Genomic DNA, 24447 nt, shown 5'->3' with positions numbered 1-24447 from the left:
CGAAGCACCTGGGTTACCTTACAATTTGCGTGCTGTTGTTTTAAAAATATTTTGTTTATTATTGTATTTTTTTGTGTGTTTTGTATTTTTTAAAGTTCCATTTAGTGTGCCAAAAAATATGAAAACTTGACGTTCGTGACGTCACATACCAAACAATGACGTCATTCAATAAATTACGTACTCCCGAATGACCGTTCTATCGTTTTGAGGAAAAATTTTCTTAAGCTTACATAAATAAAAAATTGACTTCATGTTAAAAAAAAAAAAAAATTTAAATTAGGGGTGTGATAAAGGGTATGCGATAAAGGGTGCGCATCAAAGTTGCGCGATATGGATTAAATCACATATGCAAAACTACTGTATTTACTACTAAACATATGATAAACAATTTTACCACATGTCAGATTTGCTCTAAAAGCTTTGGTTTTTCAGTTATAAGCCAAAATCTGCATTTCACCCCTATGTTCAATTTTTAGCCATGGCCACCATCTTGGTTGGTTGGCCGGGTCACCGGACACATTTTTTAAACTAGATACCCCAAAGATGATTGTGGCCAAGTTTGGATTAATTTGGCCCAGTAGTTTCAGAGGAGAAGATTTTTGTATAAGATTACTTAGATTTACGAAAAATGGTTAAAAATTGCCTATAAAGGGCAAAAACTCCTAAAGGGGACAACTGACAATTTAGGTCAAGTTGACTTGTTTGTAAATCTTACTTTGCTGAACATTATTGCAGTTTACAGTTACAATGGCCAAGTTTGGTTTAATTTGGCGCAGTAGTTTCAGAGGAGAAAATTTTTGTAAAAGTTAACAAGCTTAAAAGGCTTAACTCATCAGATTTTTGGATAAACTTTTCTCCATTAATTGTCAATCTCACACAATGCAAACATTTCTTCAGTATGAAAGGGAAGTAATAAATAATATGCAAGTTTGATTAGATATTTAATAATACAACCATCCTCAATATACAAATATAGATATATAATTTGATTTATACAACATAATCTGAGCATTAAAGATATTTAAATAATGAATTTTGTCATATGTCACAAAATAATACAAATTTTAAATATGTATTATTTATGGCAAAACAATCAAGTGCTCTAATCAGAGCACTATTGAATAACAAGAGGCTCTCAAGAGCCTGAATCGCTCACCTGGTAAACAATGCCATATTGAACATATTGAACCATGCCAGGCAAACATGTACAGCTAACAATTCTTCAATATTACAAATATATATGACTTACTGTTTATAAATAAAGAAAATGAGACCAAAACACAAACACTTAAAACTTACCAATGGACTGTGAAAATGAGGTCAAGTTCAAATAAAACCTGTGTAACCGACATATAGATCATAAAATATTTTCATACACCAAATATAGTTGACCTAATGCATAAAGTATTAAAAAAATAGACAAAAACTAAAAAAGTTAACTTTGACCACTGAATTATGAAAATGAGGTCAAGGTTAGATGACACCTGTCAGCTAGACATGTACACCTTACAATCATTCTATACACCAATTTTAGTAGACCTATTGCATATAGTATAAGAAAAACAGACCAAAACACAAAAACTTAACTATAACCACTGAACCATGAAAAGAAATGCTTTCCTTTTTGAGATATAAGCCAAAAACTGCATTTGACCCCTATGTTCTATTTAAAGTAAGGGCGGCCATGTTTTTTGACGGATCAAAAATCGAAGCACACACTTTGTGCAGGATAATCTAAGGAACTATCATGCTAAGTTTCATCTAAATCCATTCAGTAGTTTCAGAGAAGATTTTTTAAAGTTAGCAAATATGATGAACAAATTGTGAAAAATTGTCATTAAAGGACATTTACCCCTTAAGGGGTCAATTGACAATTTTGGTCATATTAACCTATTTGTAGATCTTACTTTGCTGATCATTTTTGCTGTTTACAGTTTATCTTCATCTATAATAATATTCAAGATAATGACCAAAAACTGCAAAATTTCCTTAAAATTACCAATTAAGTGGCAGCAACCCAACAATGGTTTGTTTGATTCATCTGAAAATTTCTGGGCTGATAGATCTTGACCTAATGAACATTTTTACCCCATGTCAGATTTGCTCTAAATGCTTCCGTTTTTGAGATATAAGCCAAAAACTGCATTTGACCCCTATGTTCTATTTTAAGTAACGGCGGCCATGTTTTTTGACGGATCAAAAATCGAAGCACACACTTTGTGCAGGATAATCTAAGGAACAATCATTTTAAGTTTCATTCAAATCCATTCAGTAGTTTCAGAGGAGAAGATGTTTGAATAATTGTTAACGACGACAGACGACGACGACGGACCCCAAGTGATGAGAAAAGCTCACATGGCCTTTTAGGCCAGGTGAGCTAATAATGGTTTCAACATCTTCATATCAATTTATTTTAAATAAATGATGCAATACAACGAAATCTCAACTGGCATAACCAACAAACACTGCTTGTTTAAACAAAGTAATGCATTAACATTATTACAATGTGATTATTAAGTTACTATAAAGAAATATAATTTAATTACAAAATCAGACTAGAAGCACTGCTAACAAAGTAACATAACCAAATGAATGATGCTGCTTACAACTAGCAAAGAACCCTTATATGGAAATAAAAATAATAATATGTGTACATACATGGTTAAGATTCTGAGAAAGTTTCAATAAATTTGAATTATGGGTTAAGACGAAGTTGTGGATACAAAATAGTCCTAGATGATTGCCTAAGGATTCATTAAAATAAATTTTGATCCAAAAACAAAGTAGGAGTTGCACAATGGTATCATATGGTGAAGTTAATAAAATTGTGTACTTTAGTACATTGATATTACATACCGGTGTCCATGTTATGCCAAAGTAAACCCCAAAAGCACATCACATGAGTTTTTTATGAAAGATTTTTTGAAAAATTTGTTAAAATTCTGTTCAGTAGCAGTTACAGATATAAAAGTGGAACGAAAGAATGAACGGACGGACTCCATCATCATAAAACACTGCCTGTTTTATAAATGAGGGGTATAACGACATAATAAATATTATACAATCTATACAAAGTAATACATACTGGACCACAACATATGAATATTACTATTGCAGCGGTTGTACTGACCAACAAATGTTATTTCCACATACAGTGCTAGTAATCTTTACATACCTTTATTTACATGTTATATTTTACATAAATATACAGACAAATAGCACTTTACGCCAACAGGAAAGCAAAATTTGGACCCTTGTACAAGTGGAATACATTCATCTACTATGCCTATGTACACATAGTGAGTATTAAAACAATCTTAATAAGTCATTATTGATTTAGCTAACTCCATGTCTAGTTTATACTGGGTTTACTAGCATCTCTTAAGAGAGGACGTCTCTCATCATCTTCTATTTCTTTTGCTACTTGTTCTGCTATTGCCAACTTTTGTTTTCTGCTAAGATTTAATATACCACCCTGAAAAGGAAAAAAAATAAATCTAATTATCGATATATTCATTTCAGTCTACACTTTATTGTCCATTGTAATAAGTATTTCATGCAATATCAGTGCCAGTAAAGGAGTGGTCTCCAATCAAATCTGATATGTCCCAGTATGTTTTAAATCACCATATCTAGATGTTTTTGTCATTGCACGTCTTTTCTTCTTATTTCATAACCTGAAAAACCGAGGGATGCTGATAGATGTGTCTAACTGAAGTCTTCATGAACTCATCAACCACAACAGTTCTTAGGTCAAATCTAAAAAAGGTCATTTGCACAAAAATTCCTGATTTTTTATAAAATTTCTAACTTCAACCGAACATAAAACCAGATGTAGTCATTTCCTTGGTGTATTTCAATATTAACCTGATCAGTATTTATATGCCCACAGGTTTACACTATTTTGGGAAGATTTGACCTCCGAAATTCCTTGTTCAGACATCCAAGGGAAGCCCTCCCCTCCAAAAAAAACCCAGTTTTATCTGATTTCAATTTTCGATGTTCAGGCCATTATATTATGCTCCCTGCATGGTAAGGGTTAATATCAAGAAATAAATTCTTGAAACTTTTCCATAGAATTGACTTATTAATAGAGTGGATTATGTCTTAAACAAATTACTGTGGATTCATTTATTCTGGTGGGTACCAATTTTCCTGGATTAATGAAAACATGTTTCATTTTCATGGAAATTTAATTTCATGGTTTTGCCAAAGTCTGCATAAATTCGTAAGCAAATTTTGTAATTTGTTGGACATTGGAATTCATAGTTCCAGGGTAACCACAAACTCAAGGAAAAATGGTATCCGAAGTATAATAATGAATCAACAGCATTCTTAAATCATGTCATGAATAAAGCACAGTTTGTATATATACTACACTCAGTACACTTAAAATTACAACTTATACCTATTAACTTCCAATATATTTAACTAGTCATGAACAAAGCAGCTGAATACATACCCTTCTTTTATCATTTAGATTAAGAATTGTAGTGGCTGAGAATACATACCCTTCTTTTATCATTTAGATTAAGAATTGTAGTGGCTGAATACATACCCTTCTTTTATCATTTAGATTAAGAATTGTAGTGGCAGAATACATACCCTTCTTTTATCATTTAGATTAAGAATTGTAGTGGCTGAATACATACCCTTCTTTTATCATTTAGATTAAGAATTGTAGTGGCTGAATACATACCCTTCTTTTATCATTTAGATTAAGAATTGTAGTGGCAGAATACATACCCTTCTTTTATCATTTAGATTAAGAATTGTAGTGGCTGAATACATACCCTTCTTTTATCATTTAGATTAAGAATTGTAGTGGCAGAATACATACCCTTCTTTTATCAATTAGATTAAGAATTGTAGTGGCAGAATACATACCCTTCTTTTATCATTTAGATTAAGAATTGTAGTGGCTGAATACATACCCTTCTTTTATCATTTAGATTAAGAATTGTAGCAGCAGAATACATACCCTTCTTTTATCATTTAGATTAAGAATTGTAGCGGCTGAATACATACCCTTCTTTTATCATTTAGATTAAGAATTGTAGCAGCTGAATACATACCCTTCTTTTATCATTTAGATTAAGAATTGTAGCAGCTGAATACATACCCTTCTTTTATCATTTAGATTAAGAATTGTAGTAGCTGAATACATACCCTTCTTTTATCATTTAGATTAAGAATTGTAGTGGCAGAATACATACCCTTCTTTTATCATTTAGATTAAGAATTGTAGTGGCAGAATACATACCCTTCTTTTATCATTTAGATTAAGAATTGTAGTGGCAGAATACATACCCTTCTTTTATCATTTAGATTAAGAATTGTAGTGGCAGAATACATACCCTTCTTTTATCATTTAGATTAAGAATTGTAGTGGCTGAATACATACCCTTCTTTTATCATTTAGATTAAGAATTGTAGCAGCAGAATACATACCCTTCTTTTATCATTTAGATTAAGAATTGTAGTGGTTGAATACATACCCTTCTTTTATCATTTAGATTAAGAATTGTAGTGGCTGAGAATACATACCCTTCTTTTATCATTTAGATTAAGAATTGTAGTGGCTGAGAATACATACCCTTCTTTTATCATTTAGATTAAGAATTGTAGTGGCTGAATACATACCCTTCTTTTATCATTTAGATTAAGAATTGTAGTGGCAGAATACATACCCTTCTTTTATCATTTAGATTAAGAATTGTAGTGGCAGAATACATACCCTTCTTTTATCATTTAGATTAAGAATTGTAGTGGCAGAATACATACCCTTCTTTTATCATTTAGATTAAGAATTGTAGTGGCTGAATACATACCCTTCTTCTTATCATTTAGATTAAGAATTGTAGTGGCAGAATACATACACTTCTTTTATCATTTAGATTAAGAATTGTAGTAGCTGAATACATACCCTTCTTTTATCATTTAGATTAAGAATTGTAGTGGCAGAATACATACCATTCTTTTATCATTTAGATTAAGAATTGAAGTGGCTGAATACATACCCTTCTTTTATCATTTAGATTAAGAATTGTAGTGGCAGAATACATACCCTTCTTTTATCATTTAGATTAAGAATTGTAGTGGCTGAATACATACCCTTCTTTTATCATTTAGATTAAGAATTGTAGTGGCTGAATACATACCCTTCTTTTATCATTTAAATTAAGAATTGTAGCAGCTGAATACATACCCTTCTTTTATCATTTAGATTAAGAATTGTATCATTTAGATTAAGAATTGTAGTGGCTGAATACATACCCTTCTTTTATCATTTAAATTAAGAATTGTAGCAGCTGAATACATACCCTTCTTTTATCATTTAGATTAAGAATTGTAGTGGCTGAATACATACCCTTCTTTTATCATTTAGATTAAGAATTGTAGTGGCTGAATACATACCCTTCTTTTATCATTTAGATTAAGAATTGTAGTGGCTGAATACATAGCCTTCTTTTATCATTTAAATTAAGAATTGTAGCAGCTGAATACATACCCTTCTTTTATCATTTAGATTAAGAATTGTAGTGGCTGAATACATACCCTTCTTTTATCATTTACATTAAGAATTGTAGCAGCTGAATACATACCCTTCTTTTATCATTTAGATTAAGAATTGTAGCAGCTGAATACATACCCTTCTTTTATCATTTAGATTAAGAATTGTAGTGGCTGAATACATACCCTTCTTTCATCATTTACATTAAGAATTGTAGCAGCTGAATACATACCCTTCTTTTATCATTTAGATTAAGAATTGTAGCAGCTGAATACATACCCTTCTTTTATCATTTAGATTAAGAATTGTAGTGGCTGAGAATACATACCCTTCTTTTATCATTTAGATTAAGAATTGAACAAAGTAGGTGAATACATACCCTTCTTTTATCATTTAGATTAAGAATTGTAGTGGCTGAATACATACCCTTCTTTTATCATTTAGATTAAGAATTGTAGTGGCAGAATACATACCCTTCTTTTATCATTTAGATTAAGAATTGTAGCAGCAGAATACATACCCTTCTTTTATCATTTAGATTAAGAATTGTAGCAGCTGAATACATACCCTTCTTTTATCATTTAGATTAAGAATTGTAGTGGCTGAGAATACATACCCTTCTTTTATCATTTAGATTAAGAATTGTAGTGGCTGAGAATACATACCCTTCTTTTATCATTTAGATTAAGAATTGTAGTGGCAGAATACATACCCTTCTTTTATCATTTAGATTAAGAATTGTAGTGGCAGAATACATACCCTTCTTTTATCATTTAGATTAAGAATTGTAGTAGCTGAATACATACCCTTCTTTTATCATTTAGATTAAGAATTGTAGTGGCAGAATACATACCCTTCTTTTATCATTTAGATTAAGAAATGTAGTGGCTGAATACATACCCTTCTTTTATCATTTAGATTAAGAATTGTAGTGGCAGAATACATACCCTTCTTTTATCATTTAGATTAAGAATTGTAGTGGCAGAATACATACCCTTCTTTTATCATTTAGATTAAGAATTGTAGTGGCTGAATACATACCCTTCTTTTATCATTTAGATAAAGAATTGTAGTGGCAGAATACATACCCTTCTTTTATCATTTAGATTAAGAATTGAAGTGGCTGAATACATACCCTTCTTTTATCATTTAGATTAAGAATTGTAGTGGCAGAATACATACCCTTCTTTTATCATTTAGATTAAGAATTGTAGTGGCTGAGAATACATACCCTTCTTTTATCATTTAGATTAAGAATTGTAGTGGCAGAATACATACCCTTCTTTTATCATTTAGATTAAGAATTGTAGTGGCTGAGAATACATACCCTTCTTTTATCATTTAGATTAAGAATTGTAGTAGCTGAATACATACCCTTCTTTTATCATTTAGATTAAGATTTGTAGTGGCAGAATACATACCCTTCTTTTATCATTTAGATTAAGAATTGTAGTGGCTCAATACATACCCTTCTTTTATCATTTAGATTAAGAATTGTAGTGGCAGAATACATACCCTTCTTTTATCATTTAGATTAAGAATTGTAGCAGCAGAATACATACCCTTCTTTTATCATTTAGATTAAGAATTGTAGCAGCTGAATACATACCCTTCTTTTATCATTTAGATTAAGAATTGTAGTGGCTGAGAATACATACCCTTCTTTTATCATTTAGATTAAGAATTGTAGTGGCAGAATACATACCCTTCTTTTATCATTTAGATTAAGAATTGTAGTGGCAGAATACATACCCTTCTTTTATCATTTAGATTAAGAATTGTAGTGGCTGAGAATACATACCCTTCTTTTATCATTTAGATTAAGAATTGTAGTGGCAGAATACATACCCTTCTTTTATCATTTAGATTAAGAATTGTAGTGGCAGAATACATACCCTTCTATCGAATTGTAGTGGCAGAATACATACCCTTCTTTTATCATTTAGATTAAGAAATGTAGTGGCTGAATACATACCCTTCTTTTATCATTTAGATTAAGAATTGTAGTGGCAGAATACATACCCTTCTTTTATCATTTAGATTAAGAATTGTAGTGGCAGAATACATACCCTTCTTTTATCATTTAGATTAAGAATTGTAGTGGCTGAATACATACCCTTCTTTTATCATTTAGATAAAGAATTGTAGTGGCAGAATACATACCCTTCTTTTATCATTTAGATTAAGAATTGAAGTGGCTGAATACATACCCTTCTTTTATCATTTAGATTAAGAATTGTAGTGGCAGAATACATACCCTTCTTTTATCATTTAGATTAAGAATTGTAGTGGCTGAGAATACATACCCTTCTTTTATCATTTAGATTAAGAATTGTAGTGGCAGAATACATACCCTTCTTTTATCATTTAGATTAAGAATTGTAGTGGCTGAGAATACATACCCTTCTTTTATCATTTAGATTAAGAATTGTAGTAGCTGAATACATACCCTTCTTTTATCATTTAGATTAAGATTTGTAGTGGCAGAATACATACCCTTCTTTTATCATTTAGATTAAGAATTGTAGTGGCTGAATACATACCCTTCTTTTATCATTTAGATTAAGAATTGTAGTGGCAGAATACATACCCTTCTTTTATCATTTAGATTAAGAATTGTAGTGGCTGAATACATACCCTTCTTTTATCATTTAGATTAAGAATTGTAGTGGCTGAATACATACCCTTCTTTTATCATTTAGATTAAGAATTGTAGTGGTAGTAACACAGGCCAAAGAATTGGCCAGCAGATATATCATTACATATTTCCATCTCAATAATGAATCTTCTCTTGACAAACTGAAAGTAGACAATATTTTTATGATTTATTTGTGGAGTAATAATAATAACATACATTTTTTCCACAGAAATACAATAAAACTACTAAAACATGTATTCATAAATTGCAATATGTTCATCCATTCATTCACTTTTAATACCAAACATAGAAGGTCCTTTCTTGAAACTAGCTACTTTACAGGTAGTTACAAGCATAAAACCTGATTTCTTTATCAGTCACATCCTATTTTGTCATTTGTTAAATTTTAACAGTGTCAAAAACCATTTTTGTTCACTTTTATTTCTGTATTCATGATGCAAAATTATATATATTTTTAACAATTATTTCTGTGAACCCTTTGAAATTATTTTTTTTATGCCATGCAATTATAAGCAAGAATCTATTTCCACATGACATTGTGATCACTCTCGCAATCCCATTTCAATGTTCAGTGAACAGTGAAATCAGGGTCAAAACTCTAGTTTGTAATACCGGTATGTTTCAAATATTTCTGATGTTTAAGGAGTTGATGTGATGACAACTTCATGGTGAACCACATATGTATTCATTATCAAAAAAATAATCGCGTATATTATCTATTATGTTTTATATTCATGTTTTTTTCCTTTGAATTGTTTCACATTTTTATTATAGCAGATGACATAGCTTTTCTCATTGTTGAAGACTGAACTGTGACCTATAGTTGCTTAAATCCACTTCATTTTTGGATTCTACTGGATAATTGTTTCATTGACAATCATACCAAGTCTCACTACTTTATATCTTAAACCAAAGTTTTAACCAGATCCTGAAAAGACCTACTAATGAACACTCTGTCAGGAAAACATGATGCCCTTCCAACATAGGCTAGACACAAAACTTTTCCTTTGTGCAATGGATCAAAGATATTTTTTTTTAATTTTTAATTTTCCTATATAAAAGTATTTGTAGATAAAGACAAGAAAGGGTCAAAAGGAACTATTTAAAAACAATTTAGAACAGACAAACTTACTCTTGACTTTTTCCCAGTATTTGTCCAACAACCAAGTTTGATATACCAATACCAATCATCTGTATTGAGGTAGTTAGTCCCATAGCTGTACCAACTGTAGCCTGACTCACAACAAGTGGGATTGAGGGCCACATACTAGCCTACAAATCACAAAATTTGATCATGTAAGTTTACTATGAAGAATTTGTACTAGTAACAGAGTGGTCTTGCCATCTTGTTACATTTAAAATCATACTAGTTATGTGTTCCAGTTACTAATGTGGATAAAAGCTTTCAAAACTGAATACTTTTATCAGCTGTACAGAAACCAAATATAATATTACTTTATTTCAAATCCAAATATGATACATACCTCCTTCAGACTAAACCAAGATGAAATGTTTGAAATGACCAATAAAGGCAATTAGGTGTCATCCATACAGGAAGTGATTATGTAACATATCATTTATCATGAACTTTCACAATTACTTTCTTTACAAAATCACAAAGTCACTATACCAACAATATATAAATATAGCCTGTAGAAAGTTGAATATACAAAATTGTCAACATGAGAAGGTTAATTCACAGAGGGCATTATTTTCATGGGAGATAACTCATGTGCAAATCAAGAAACTTAAAAAGTGACTTGCCGGTGAATAATAGGGTTATTCATCGCTGGTGTAAATTTTTAGGGTTATTTGTTCTTCCTATACATAAATGAAAATTAACTGAATTAATCCATGTCACATACAGTTGTTAAATACACATGATTTACGTATCCGATGGAGAGTTGTCTCAATGGCAATCATACCACACCTTCTTATTTTTATACTGGTGCCAAGATATTTACAAAAATTAAAGCACGCTCACATACCCCACGTCCCCACATTGTCACTGGAGAAATAAAAAAAATGAATCCTAATTTCCTGTCGATATGCACATCTACATAGTATGTCCTAATTATCTAAAAAGGTTTCATGAAATTCTGTTGTGTGGTTTGAGAGGAGTTGTGATGACAAGAAACAGGACTGACGGACTGATGGACATACAGACAGATGGACAGACAGACGGATGGACGGACGGACGGTACGACGGACGGTACGACAGACGGACCGACAAGTCAAAAACATTATACCCTTCCCAACTTCTTTGTGTGGGGTATAATAAGGACTACTCAAGTAAAATTTAGCATATATAACATGACATAAAAGAATAATTTCTTTAATATGTAAATGTCCAAAAGATGTCCCTTAAAGTGGAGAAACAAGTCAACAAGATTAAACAAATAAGCTGGTGTTAATTGAAGGTGATGCTGTCTTTCATAATTATTTTCATTTATGTTAACAAATCTAACTATAACTTACTGCAGCAAAAGAATAGGTAATTCCCAGCCATAAAGTTGCCACAAGCGGGTATACATAAGTAAAAGCTAGTATTCCAAAGACAGGTATAGTTAACAAGGCACAAGTTAAGGCAAGAATTCCTCTCATTCCAATAACATCCTACAATATATAAAGTTCAACAACTCAGACACAGTTGACAGTTCTCAGGGTAAGTCAATAAGCTTTGTGAATACTCTACAATATAATGAAATGATTACATATATATACAATAGTTGACACAGGGACATGTTTTATCTGTATGTAATTTTGATTATAAAACGCAAATGTTGATATCAAAGTATCAATAATTTGCAAAGCATATGAAGTTGATGAACCAAATACATCAAATGTGAATAAATTTACAGTGTTATTTCTGAAATTTTCTCAATTCAACAAAACACTGTGTGTGTAAATTGAAAGAAAACGGAGTAAAAGAAGAGGGACGAAAGATACCAAAGGGACAGTCAAACTCATAAATCTAAAACAAACTGACAACGCCATAGCTAAAAATGAAAAAAGACAAACAGAAAAGCAATAGTAAACATGACACAACATAGAAAACTAAAGAATAAACAACACGAACCCCACCAAAAACTAGGGGTGATCTCAGGTGCTCCGGAAGGGAATGTGAATCACAGACAACTTTTTACCATTTATAATTAACCAGACAACATTTATATATAAAAGCTTTTACATTAAAATAAATTACAACATGACATTAAAGATATAAACATAGTGTACTTACAATTAAACCACCAAGAAAAGGTGACAATACCATAGAAACATCATATACAGCACCAGCCAATATGGAGGATGTTCTCTTACTGAAGTCATATTTATCTTTATACTTTTCAAAAATAAAATCACTGAAAAGGAGGTTACATGTTTAATTTAATCCTAAATTAATTTATGCAAAAGCATGAGGTAAAGAATAGATTCACTTTATTGTTTGAACATTTTCATTGGGAATTATAACACTGTTTTTTCATATTTTAATATATTGGAGAAAAAAATTGCTTGTGTAAGTATGTTGGCATAAGGACTCTATTAATATTTCTGCTGACTGACAATAATTATTTTGAAAATTATTTTTTTTGTTTTTCAAATATTTTTGTATCTGGAAGACTATAGACTATAGCAAAGTTGATATTATTTTTAACCAATTAACATGAATTATTCCGTCTACAACATTTAGATATATACTATACCTTGCATCTGCAACAAAAGGGAAAACTCCATTATAGAAGAACATAATGGTCAATGCCAACAACCAGTATGACATGGAGAAATACTTTATGTCTGTTACTTTCTGTAATGTAGAACAACAAAAGGGAAAAACTCTATTATAGAAAAACATAATGGTCAATGCCAACAACCAGTATGACATGGAGAAATACTTTATGTCTGCTACTTTCTATAATGTAGAACAACAAATCAATTATGTAAATAAATCTACAGTGAATTGTAAAACACAGCAATTGCACGAAAGGATTTTTCCTTCCCTTGTTGTCAATCTGAAGTTTATTCTTTTACCAAAGTAATACCACAGTTTTACAAAATGTCTAACTGCAGTATTGAAACTTTATATATAAACCACTCAGTAACTACTAAGTGCCAATCTGCCTAAGAATCAGGCAGTGGTACATACATGACAAACAAAAACCGACTAAAATTGACAATAATTTATGTTTAAAATGAATAATGCACAAATGTAACATTCGTTTCCTTTACCTGTTCTGGTACTTCAAGATATAATTTGGTTGAAATGCAGTAAAAGTAAAAAGTAAGGGGAGATAACTCCGTAAATTGCTACCAATCTAACCAAAATTTATCTAGGTATTTCTCTAATTAAAATTACCAGACACAAAGATAAAAGACATTAAAAGACTACCATTTCTAACTCGGTTTGAGGGTAAGTTTTTTCGATTTTTTTCTTCAAAATTGCCTGATTCTTACAAAGACTTGTACTTTTAAAACTTTAAGCTAACTAATCTGTTGTAATAACATATACCGTATTTTTTTTTATTACTTTGAAAAGATAAGAGAACTACATCAAAACTAAATGGACAAATGCTCTAAATCAAAGGTGATGAAAGTATTTTTCAAAATGTGTAATTAATGGGAGGCTTTGGTGACAGCAAACTAGTTTAACCCTGCCACATTCTGCATGTGCCTGTCCCACAGGGAGAGATCGTAGTTCATTGGTTGTAATTTTTTGCTGTATACCATTTTGTTTTTCCTTCATTATTTTGAAAATAAATCAAGTTGTTAGTTCTCTCCTTTGAATTGAAGAGTATTGTTTCAAAATTTCAAGAGTATGTGTCAACTGACCCAAAATTCATTGAATAGCATTTTGTCTTCAGATGTGAACATTCAAATGAAAACGATATCAAAAACATAACATATGACAACAAAAATGTGTAGTCATATAAAGAGTATAAAATTTTAAAAATATAGTTTATTTGATTTGCCTGTGTTATTAGGATGCTGTCAATTGATGTTAAATCTACATCATCTTCATGCGGACTGCATGAGTTAATGAGCTATGTCATGTGTACTTACTAGTTTTTTAGACTCTGTTTGAAGGTTTTGTTCATCTCCAAGTTGTCTTACTCCATATATATCCATAAAACTTACAATAAAGGATGAAATGAATCCCAAACCACATAAGATTGCACCTACAAAAAGAATGCATTACTGTTGTTGAAACAATAATATTTGGAAATAAGACAGATATGCATTTTTACAATACATGTACTATGGTAACTTATAAATATTACAGAAAATAACATTTTCATAATATAGTGCAAATGAAATTCAAATCTTCATATGAGATATTCAATTTTGATGAAATTTACATAATTTTACAGTTATAATCTCCCAATATTTATGTTCTAACAGTTATCTTATAAAATCTTACCATTGAACACATTGGACTAGTAGTTAGACATTCAGGATACTGAAAATAACTTCATAATTTTTGAGTGAGAAAATTTTGTTAAATCACATTTTAACAATTAATACATGGTAACTTACTATACTACTTCAAGTATAATGGAAATGTTTAAAAAAGCCTTTAAAATTTACAGATTATAATCATATACCTGCCCATAAAGTCCATGTCAGTCCATAAGCATCCTCAAATATTTGTGTCATAAAGAAATTCAATACACTTCCAAGACGTGAAAAAGCCAGAGTTATTCCAAAGGCCATAGCGAGTTCCTTGTTCCTAAACCAGTATGCTGTAATTCTATTCTGAACAACTGAGAAGACATTAAGACATAATTTGTATTCAAAATATTTGAAACTTCCAAGCTAAACTTAACCAACATTAAATAACAAAACACATATACATTTGTATATATATACTTTCAGTTAAAAGAAAAATAACTAATGTTAAATGTTCTGCCAGCCATCACAAATGCATTATACTTTATACTTAAGAGTTATATTTACCCTTTTATTTTCTTATTTTCGAACTCTTTATTTTAGTATTGGTGTTTGTCAACTTATATTTTACAATAGTAAGTTCATTAAATAATTTTAAGTATTTTAAAGTAAGTAACATTAACAGTCTGTTGACAGGGTAAAACACTTATCAATCTACATGATCTATGAAACTTACTTGTCAAAGAACCATTCCCAGATCCAAATAACAAACGACCAATTAACATCACTGGTAACATGGCTGATGTTCCTTTAAAGAATACCCCAGCAGCAAACGTAGCTGACCCCAGAACACACAGGAATGAAAATAGGAATAATCCAACTGTCAAAAAATAATTATTCATATTAGTTGAATCGTGTAACACATTTTTTTTATATCAAAACAAATCAGACTTTTAACAAAATCCTTTGTTCAAATGGTCCTGAATAATTTGTACCATAACTGACCACATGAGTGGAGGCTGTCTGAGATCAGTCTTATAAATTCAATTTAAACTAAAGGCTCTAAAGAGCCTGTGTCGCTCACCTATGTGAATATTAAACAATGGACACAGATGGATTCATGACAAAATTGTGTTTTGGTGATGGTGATGTGTTTGTAGATCTTACTTTACTAAACATTCTTGCTGCTTACAATTATCTCTATCTATAACAGTACTTTCTGTGAAAAATGTTATTGAAAATCTTCAAATTTTAAGAAAATTGTTATAAATTGACTATGAAGGGCAATAATTCCTTAGGGGGTCAATTGACTATTTTGGTCATACTGACTTATTTTTAGTTCTTACTTTGCTGGACATTATTGCTGTTTACAGTTTATCTCTATCTATAATAATATTCAAGATAATAACAAACTAGAGGCTCTAAAGAGCCTGTGTCGCTCACCTTGGTCTTGTGCATATTAAACAATGGACACGGATAAATTCATGACATAATTGTGTTTTGGTGATAGTGATGTGTTTGTAGATCTTACTTTACTGAACATTCTTGTTGCTACAATTATCTCTATCTATAATGAACTTGGCCCAGTAATTACAGTGGAAAATATTTTCTAAAAATTTACAAAAATTTATGAAAAATGTTAAAAATTAACTATAAAGGGCAATAACTCCTTAAGGGGTCAATTGACTATTTTGGTCATGAAAAATTATTTGTAGATCTTATTTTGCTGAACGTTATTGCTGTATACAGTTTATCTCTATCTATAATAATATTCAAGATAATAACAAAAAATGGCAAAATTTCCTTAAAATTACCAATTCAGGACAGTAACCTAACAACGGGTTGTCCGATCCATGTGAAAACATCAGGGCAGATAGATCTTGACCTGATAAACAGTTAAACCCTGTCAGATTTTCTCTTAATGCTTCGGTTTTTGAGTTATAACTTCAATTATTATAAGCCAAAAACTGCATTTTACCCTTATGTTCTATTATTAGCCGTGGCAGCCATTTTGGTTGATTGGCCAGGTCACACCACACATTTTTAAAACAAATTACCCCAATGATGATTGTGGCCAAGTTTAGTTGAATTTGGCCCAGTAGTTTCAGAGAAGAAGATTTTTGTAAAAGATTACTAAGATTTACGAAAAAATGGTTAAAAAATTGACTATATAGGGCAATAACTCCTTCAGGGGTCAACTGACCATTTTGGTCATGCTGACTTATTTGTAAATCTTACTTTGCTGAACATTATTGCTGTTTACAGTTTATCTCTATCTATAATGATATTCAAGATAATAACCAAAAACAGCAAAATTTCCTTAAAATTACCAATTCAGGGGCAGCAACCCAACAACAGGTTGTCCGATTCATCTGAAAATTTCAGGGCAGATAGATCTTGACCTGATAAACACTTTCACCGCATGTCAGATTTGCTCTAAATGCTTTGGTTTTTGAGTTATAACTTGTAAGCCAAAAACTGCATTTTACCCCTATGTTCTATTTTTAGCCATGGTGGCCATCTTGGTTGGTTGGCCGTGTCACGCCACACATTTTTAAAACTAGATATCCCAAAGATGATTGTGGCCAAGTTTGGATTAATTTGGCCCAGTAGTTTCAGAGGAGAAGATTTTTGTAAAAGATTACTAAGATTTACGAAAAATGGTTAAAAATTGACTATAAAGGTCAATAACTCCTAAAGGGGTCAACTGACCATTTTGGTCATGTTGTCTTATTTGTAAATCTTACTTTGCTGAACATTATTGCTGTTTACAGTTTATCTCTATCTATAATAATATTCAAGATAATAGCCAAAAACAGCAAAAATTCCCTAAAATTACCAGTTCAGGGGCAGCAACCCAATAACGGGTTGTCGGATTCATCTGAAAATTTGAGGGCAGATAGATCTTGGCCTGTTAAACAATTTTACCCCATGTCAGATTTGCTCTAAATGCTTTGGTTTTTGAGTTATAAGCCAAAAACTGCATTTTACCCCTATGTTCTATTTTTAGCCATGGCGGCCATCTTGGTTGGTTGGCCGGGTCACGCCACACATTTTTTAAACTAGATACCCCAATGATGATTGTGGCCAAGTTTGGTTAAATTTGGCCCAGTAGTTTCAGAGGAGAAGATTTTTGTAAAAGTTAACGCAGGACGACGACAACGACGGACGACGACGACGACGGACGCCAAGTGATGAGAAAAGCTCACTTGGCCTTTCGGCCAGGTGAGCTAAAAAGGAAAAAAAAACAGAAAAACAGATTTGGTTTCCCAGATATAACCCTCAGTTTCAAGCTTTTTCTAAGATCATGTGTTTTATTTTGTTTGCTTCTTCTTCCTAAATAAACATTCCTAATTTCTGGTTATATTACAATTACATTAAAACAATGTTTCCTCCTTTTCTGTCTGTCATAGATATAAGAAGATGTGGTATGAGTGCCAATGAGACAACTCTCCATCCTAGTCATAATTTATAAAACTAAATCATTATAGGTCAAAGCATACTTCATTAACAGAATAAAAATGTAACATTTAGATAGTCACATACACACAAAAAAATGTTCGGTACAAATGTTATAGTAACTGTAATACATACTTCTATTTCCTAGTTTATCAATCAGAAAACCAGCACCAATTACTACAACAGCATTCCTGTAATATAATTAAAAGTTGGTTTTGAAATCAAAATCATTTTTGGAATATTTTTTTCAAATTAATAACTTATTAAAAAAACTGTTTAACATAGTCAAACCAGTGTATAACCTATGATACTTGATGTCACATATGTGTAATAAAGAGCGCTATAAAATTGATCAGACACACATTTCAAATCACAGCCGACCATGCAAGACCCTCATGGACAGTCAAGGTTGTTGAAAACCACCCTCATCATTAAATCAAGGCAAATAATAATTGAGTGCTATAGAAAATAACTTAATTACAAAGAGGTTACTATAATATGATTAAAATATAGAATAAAAAACGCACCTGATTTATGGTGGATTTTTTTTTGTAAGACGAATTGCGTTTTCTGAAAGCCAGTGTGAGGACAGGTATGCCTCTAGTTTATAAGAGCATTGCACAAGGGGGCAACATTTTCTGTGACATCTTTACATTAGATGTTTTGGATGTAAGATGATTGATATTTTGTTCTGAGTAAACACAATTTATCTTATACATTTGAGTTGTGATTGGCTTTGAACTACCTTTCAGTAACTGCAAGTACTAACAGATCTTTACTTTATTGGCTTTGAACTACCTTTCAGTAACTGCAAGTACTAACAGATCTTTACTTTATTAGTTGTTTTTTGTGGTTCAAGTTGATCTTACTGAATTACCCTTTACAATTCAATTTAATACCTAGTTTTATATGTTGTGCTGTAACACGACTGTTCCAGGTTAGGGAGAGTTGGGAGCTCGCAAAGGTGTTTAACCCTATGATATGATTGCCAATGAGATAACTGTCTACCAGACCTCAAATGAAGTGGATATAAATTCATTTATGGACCTGAAACCTTATCCCTATGGACACCTTTAGCTAATGGAAAAAATCTTACGTCCATGCATAAATAGCATATAACAGATTGTAATCATCATTAGACATTCCAAGACATCCTTTACACTCATCGCATATGGTGGAATTTTCTGTGCAGTTTGATACCTGTAACAAAACACATAGAAAGATAAATTGCAATAATAAAATTATGACATTTAAAAAACTATATTCTATAAAGAAATATTGTTTCTTTTGTCAATATGGTGTACGTCTGAATTATTGGAATATCAATCCAACAACTTGTACACTATTCAGTAAACTGTGCTTGCATAAGACTTGGCGTATTAACACACCTACCCCAGTAATTTCAACTACCGGTATGCTTGTAAAACACTGCATATCAAAACACTTACCCCAGTAAAATGTGCTTGTAAAGCCTGTGGTTGTAACATTGGGCATATCAAAACCCTTACATTTACCCAAGTGAACTTTGCTTGTAAAACATTAGGCATATCGCATGCATATCAAAACACTTTACTGCAGTAAACTGTGTCTGTTAAACATTCTGAATATTAAAACACTTACCCCAGTAAAATGTGCTTGTAAAACACTTGGCATATTAAAACACTTGCCCCAGTAAAATGTGCTGGTAAAACACTTGGCATATTAAAACACTTACCCCCAGTAAACTGCTTGTAAAACACTTGGCATATTAAAACACTGTGCTTGTAAAACACTTGGCATAATATTTCAATACTTACCCCAGTAAACTGTGCTTGCAAAACACTTGGCATATCAAAACAAAAATAAGATCCAAATGTCAGCATACAGTTGAAAAACAGCAACAAGAAACGGTATGATCCTGAAAATATATATATGTACTACTAATCAAATCTATTTTGGACCTACCTGATAGTATCATTCAAAATAAGAGATCATTCGTTAAAGGTGCTTTGAGGTTGTTTTCATAGATGTATTCTTTGGTTACATTATCAAAATAATTATTATTGTCGTGCTTGTACTTGTGTTTTGTTATCTATCATACAGGTATAATATATTTGCTTTTCTTATTCAATGAATGTAACATGAACTATTTTCTATTCATTTAGCTTTTGTCAGATTACTAATCAGTATTTAAATGTAAGCAAAAGACTTCAGTCTGTGTGTACAAATATGCACACTGGATCATCCCCGATGATGAAGTAAAGGCATGCTTTAGATTGGAGAATTCAATTTTTCGTGAAGTTAAAATATTTTTTTTGGTCATCAGAGAACATGATTGTAGAAAGGGGTCATATGTGACCTTAACAGTAAAAATTATGGCAAGTGTATGGTTGCAAACATGATTCATATGAAGTTGATACAGTCATACAGTGTATGATACCACTTGACACTATCATTATAGACAATATATTTGAGAGACTTTTAAAAGTTTTTCTAAATGAGAGGCAATCATTAGTTAATGTATTTTGCAGTGATATATATATATGTAATGATTGGCATCATGCTGTTGCACTGGCTTTGCTGATCATTGCTGCTCAAGTGTAGACATATGCTTCAGTGATATTTCATATCTTTGTCAATTAAATATGTGTATGCCTTTAATATAGATATCTCTTTATAATATAAGGTCTGAGTATTAAGGTAGAGCATAATGTCTGGAAAAGAATGGTTTTCGACTGTTCAAAACGCCCCCTTAGATTATATATTTTACTGACAGTTTTTGTTAATTAAACAGTTTTAAGACTTACTATCTGTTGCTTCCATATCTATTTTGTCCGACTATATTAACGGCTTATATTGTGTTACCAATTGTCAGCGTCGGGGACAGATCAAAAGTCAGTGTCACATGATCACTCAGAAGCTCTCATATTTAGTTTGAATCAGAATATTGTCATACTGGTTGTCAGTATAAATCACAGTTACAAATGAGACTTTTGTCAGAAAAATCCGTTAATGATTCTAAATACTTCAATATATAATAATTGGCAGCGACTTAGTAAAGTTTAGTAGTAAGAAAGTCGTGAAGTATTGTGTTGTTTATATTTGTTTCCATTCGAGTACTCTCGTGTCTTTTCCTTCTGGAATGAAAAGGACAAAGGCAAAAACCGCGGGAAATCTGATTATTTACTGTCGGTAAAATTAAATTTTTAGAATTAAAATTTAGTTTTGTAAATTAAATACTCACCTTCATAAATTTAGATATCAGTCCACTCGCTGCATTATTCAACCGGAAACCAGCCAGAAAAAGAAACCATGACCCCGTGACAACCTCTCCCACCTGACACCTGTGTGTCCTAAACCTTCATCATTTATTCCTTAAAATGCTAGGCACTAAAAGGGGGATGAAGGGGAGGAGGGAGGGACCTCTGATTTATGAAGGTGAGTATTTAATTTACAAAACTAAATTTTAATTCTAAAAATTTAATTTTTATTACATTAAATACCTCACCTTCATAAATTTAGATAACAGAATTTAACGAAGGGCTGAATCCCCATCACTAGGAGGAGGAAAAACAACCTGTTGAGCAGCAACCAAAGGCCCTAAAGAATAGAGGTTGTCACAATGAAGAGGCATGGACCGTAAATAATGGTTATAAAAGGCACTATCAGACCTCCAAAAACCAGCTGACATGATTTCCGACATAGAGGAGGAATTAAAAATGTTCCAAGAAGAGGCTAAGGCTCTTACTTCGTGTGCTTTAACTTGATGTTTAACTAAAACTTCAGAAGAAGAAGATTTATAGGCCAAAATGACAGTATTGCAAATCCAAGTAGAAATGGTTTTGGCAGAAATGTCAGAAATTCCTTTTTTAATAGGAATAAACAACCTAGAAGAACCAGCAGATCTTAATTTCGCTGAAGAAGCTAGGTAAACAAGCAAGGCTCTCACTGGACACAAAACCTGATTATCCGATGTGGGAGGTAAAGCAGGAATAGTAATAATACCAGAACCTTTATCAGGTAACTGGTTCTTTGCTAAAAAAGATGGATCAGTGAGAAGAGTAACTGAAGACTTATCAGATGCAAAGCGGAGACAAGACTCAGAAATTGACAGAGCATGAATCTCACTCCTTCTGCGACCAGTAGCCAAAGCTATCAGAAAACAACATTTATAAGATAAAAATTTGAAGGAGGCTGAATGTAAAGGTTCAAAAGGTGAAAACTGAAGAACCTTCAAAACTAAACCTAAGTCCCAAGAAGGAACCAAACGCCTTTGACGAGGTCTATTAAGGCAAAAGTTTTTTATCAATAATGACAAAAACTCATTATCCCCAAAATCAGAGCCTCCTGAAAGTGATATTGTTCTGGCTATGGCAGATCTATATCCCTTTATAGTAGAAGGCGAATAACCTTTCTCCTCAAAAAGGTAAAGGAAGAAATCCGCTAACTGTTGTACAGTGACAGAGAGTGGATTAATCTGCTTCGACAGACACCAAGTACAGAAGATAGACCATTTGGAGTCATAAACTGCTCCTGTAGATTGTCTGACTGATCCTGAGATACGCTTGGTTGCTCCCTCAGAAAAGCCTCCCTTTCTGAGGGAATCCCTGACAACAACCAAGCGTGCAGATGGAGATTCTCCAGACCTTGATGCAGTTTTCTTCCTTTGAATTGAGACAGTAGATCCTCTCTTAGAGGCAAACAAAGGGGCTTCGCACAACACAGAAGTAGTAGTTCTGGGAACCAAGACTGTCTTGACCAAGCCGGAGCAATAAGAATGGTCTTGCAAAGATCCCTCTGAATCTTGTGCAAGATCTTTGGAAGAAGACGAAAAGGAGGGAACATGTAACTGAACATTCCCTTCCAAGATAGGGTCATAGCATCTACTGCCCAAGCTTTCTCGTCTGGAATGGGAGAAACGTAAGTCTCCAATTTGTGATTCAGACTGGTGGCAAAAAGATCTATATGAGGACGATCCCAACGAAGAATGATCTCCTGAAACACTGATGGATGAATTTCCCATTCTGTGTTCACTGGAACACGGGAACGGGAGAGAGCATCCGCCAGAAGATTTTGACTGCCTGGAACATGTCTCACTGACAGAAAAATATTGAGACTGTGACACAGAAGAAGAATTTCCTTGCTCAGATGATACAGAGAAAAGGAATGGGTCCCTCCTTGATTCTGAAGATAAGCCACTACTGTGGAGTTGTCCGTGGCAACCAGTAGTGACTGACCCTGAATCACAGCCTGAAACTGACGGAGAGAAAGAAACACAGCTCTCATCTCTAGAAGATTGATGTGTTCCTCCAACTGAGCACCTGACCAAAGGCCTGATGCTGTCCTGCCCTCCAGATAAGCTCCCCAACCCATCAGACTCGCATCTGTGAACAAAGTTAGGCTGGGGTCTGGAGGATCCAACAAAACTCCCTTCCGAAGATGTTTTTCCTGAAGCCACCATTGAAGATGAGGTAACAACCGAGGAAGGATGGGAACAGGTGCCTCCCACAACTGAGAAATTGGATGCCAAAACTCCATCAGATACCACTGGATTGGACGAATGTGTAGACGTCCTAGTGGAATGACGTCCATGATCGAAATCAAGAAACCCACCAGCTGAAGCAATTGACGAGCTGGGACAGATGAAAACTGAGTCAGAGCATTGACTAACTGACATACCTTGACTACCTTCTCTTCTGGAGGAAGCACTAGACCCAAATCTGTCCGAAAATGTTCTCCCAGGAAATTGAAACTCTGACTGGGAATTATCTCTGATTTTTCCCATGAAATCAAAAAACCCAGTCTCAGGAGTAAAAGGATAGACAAATTGGTGTGTTCCTCCAAAAGAGAACGGCAATGATTCTTGATGAGAGAATCGTCTAGGTAGGAATGAATGAGAACTGCCCGAGTATGAAGATACGACACCACCGTCTGAAAAATCCTGGTAAAAACTAGGGGTGCAATAGCCAGGCCAAAAGGCATAGCCTTGAAACTGTAAACCTTGTCTGCCCACACCAGTCTCAGGAAATGACGAAACTTGTGAGAAATAGGGATGTGAAAATAGGCGTCCATCAAATCTAGAGAGGTTGTCCAAGTTCCTAAATGAATTGTCGACCTGATAGACCTGTTGGTCTCCATTTTGAAATGTGGGACCACCAGATACTGATTGAGAACAGAAAGATCTAGAACCGGTCTCATTTTCCCGTTCTTCTTGGGTACCAAAAACAGCCGGGAATAAAACCCTAGATGAAAAGGAGGATTTACCTCCTCCAATACACCCTTCTGAATCAGAATGTTCACTTCGTTTTGTAACAACTGATTCTTTTGAGAATCCTTTGTCACTGACAGATTGATTGGAACAGGAGAAAGAGGAGGCTGTTCCAGAAACTGAAGTTCCAATCCCCTCCGTAAAATCGAAAGTACCCACTTGTCTGAAGTTATCAGAGCCCAT

The 24447-nt window shown here is 32.7% G+C and overlaps 2 protein-coding genes across 2 annotated transcripts; both read right to left on the bottom strand.

Moving 5' to 3' along the window:
- Window positions 1–928: 928 nt before the first annotated feature.
- Window positions 929–21122, bottom strand: LOC139491678 (lysosomal dipeptide transporter MFSD1-like). The gene is made up of 13 exons (XM_071279491.1): window positions 20804–21122; window positions 19814–19914; window positions 19114–19217; window positions 18153–18208; window positions 15295–15438; window positions 14774–14932; window positions 14232–14347; window positions 12878–12978; window positions 12415–12535; window positions 11652–11789; window positions 10306–10445; window positions 9199–9313; window positions 929–3475 (listed from the first exon to the last, which is right to left on the bottom strand). The coding sequence occupies exons 1-13, from the start codon at window positions 20817–20819 to the stop codon at window positions 3353–3355; spliced, it is 1434 nt and encodes a 477-aa protein (XP_071135592.1). The 5' UTR covers window positions 20820–21122; the 3' UTR covers window positions 929–3352.
- A 406-nt stretch (window positions 21123–21528) lies between these two features.
- LOC139486014 (serine-rich adhesin for platelets-like) lies at window positions 21529–24447 on the bottom strand. The gene has a single exon (XM_071270739.1). The coding sequence runs from the start codon at window positions 24445–24447 to the stop codon at window positions 21529–21531; it is 2919 nt and encodes a 972-aa protein (XP_071126840.1).

The sequence above is a fragment of the Mytilus edulis genome, chromosome 1 (genome assembly GCF_963676685.1).
Source record: "Mytilus edulis chromosome 1, xbMytEdul2.2, whole genome shotgun sequence".
Taxonomy (NCBI): domain Eukaryota; kingdom Metazoa; phylum Mollusca; class Bivalvia; order Mytilida; family Mytilidae; genus Mytilus; species Mytilus edulis.
Note: the sequence above shows the minus strand (reverse complement) of the source record. Positions and strands in the feature narration are given on the sequence as shown.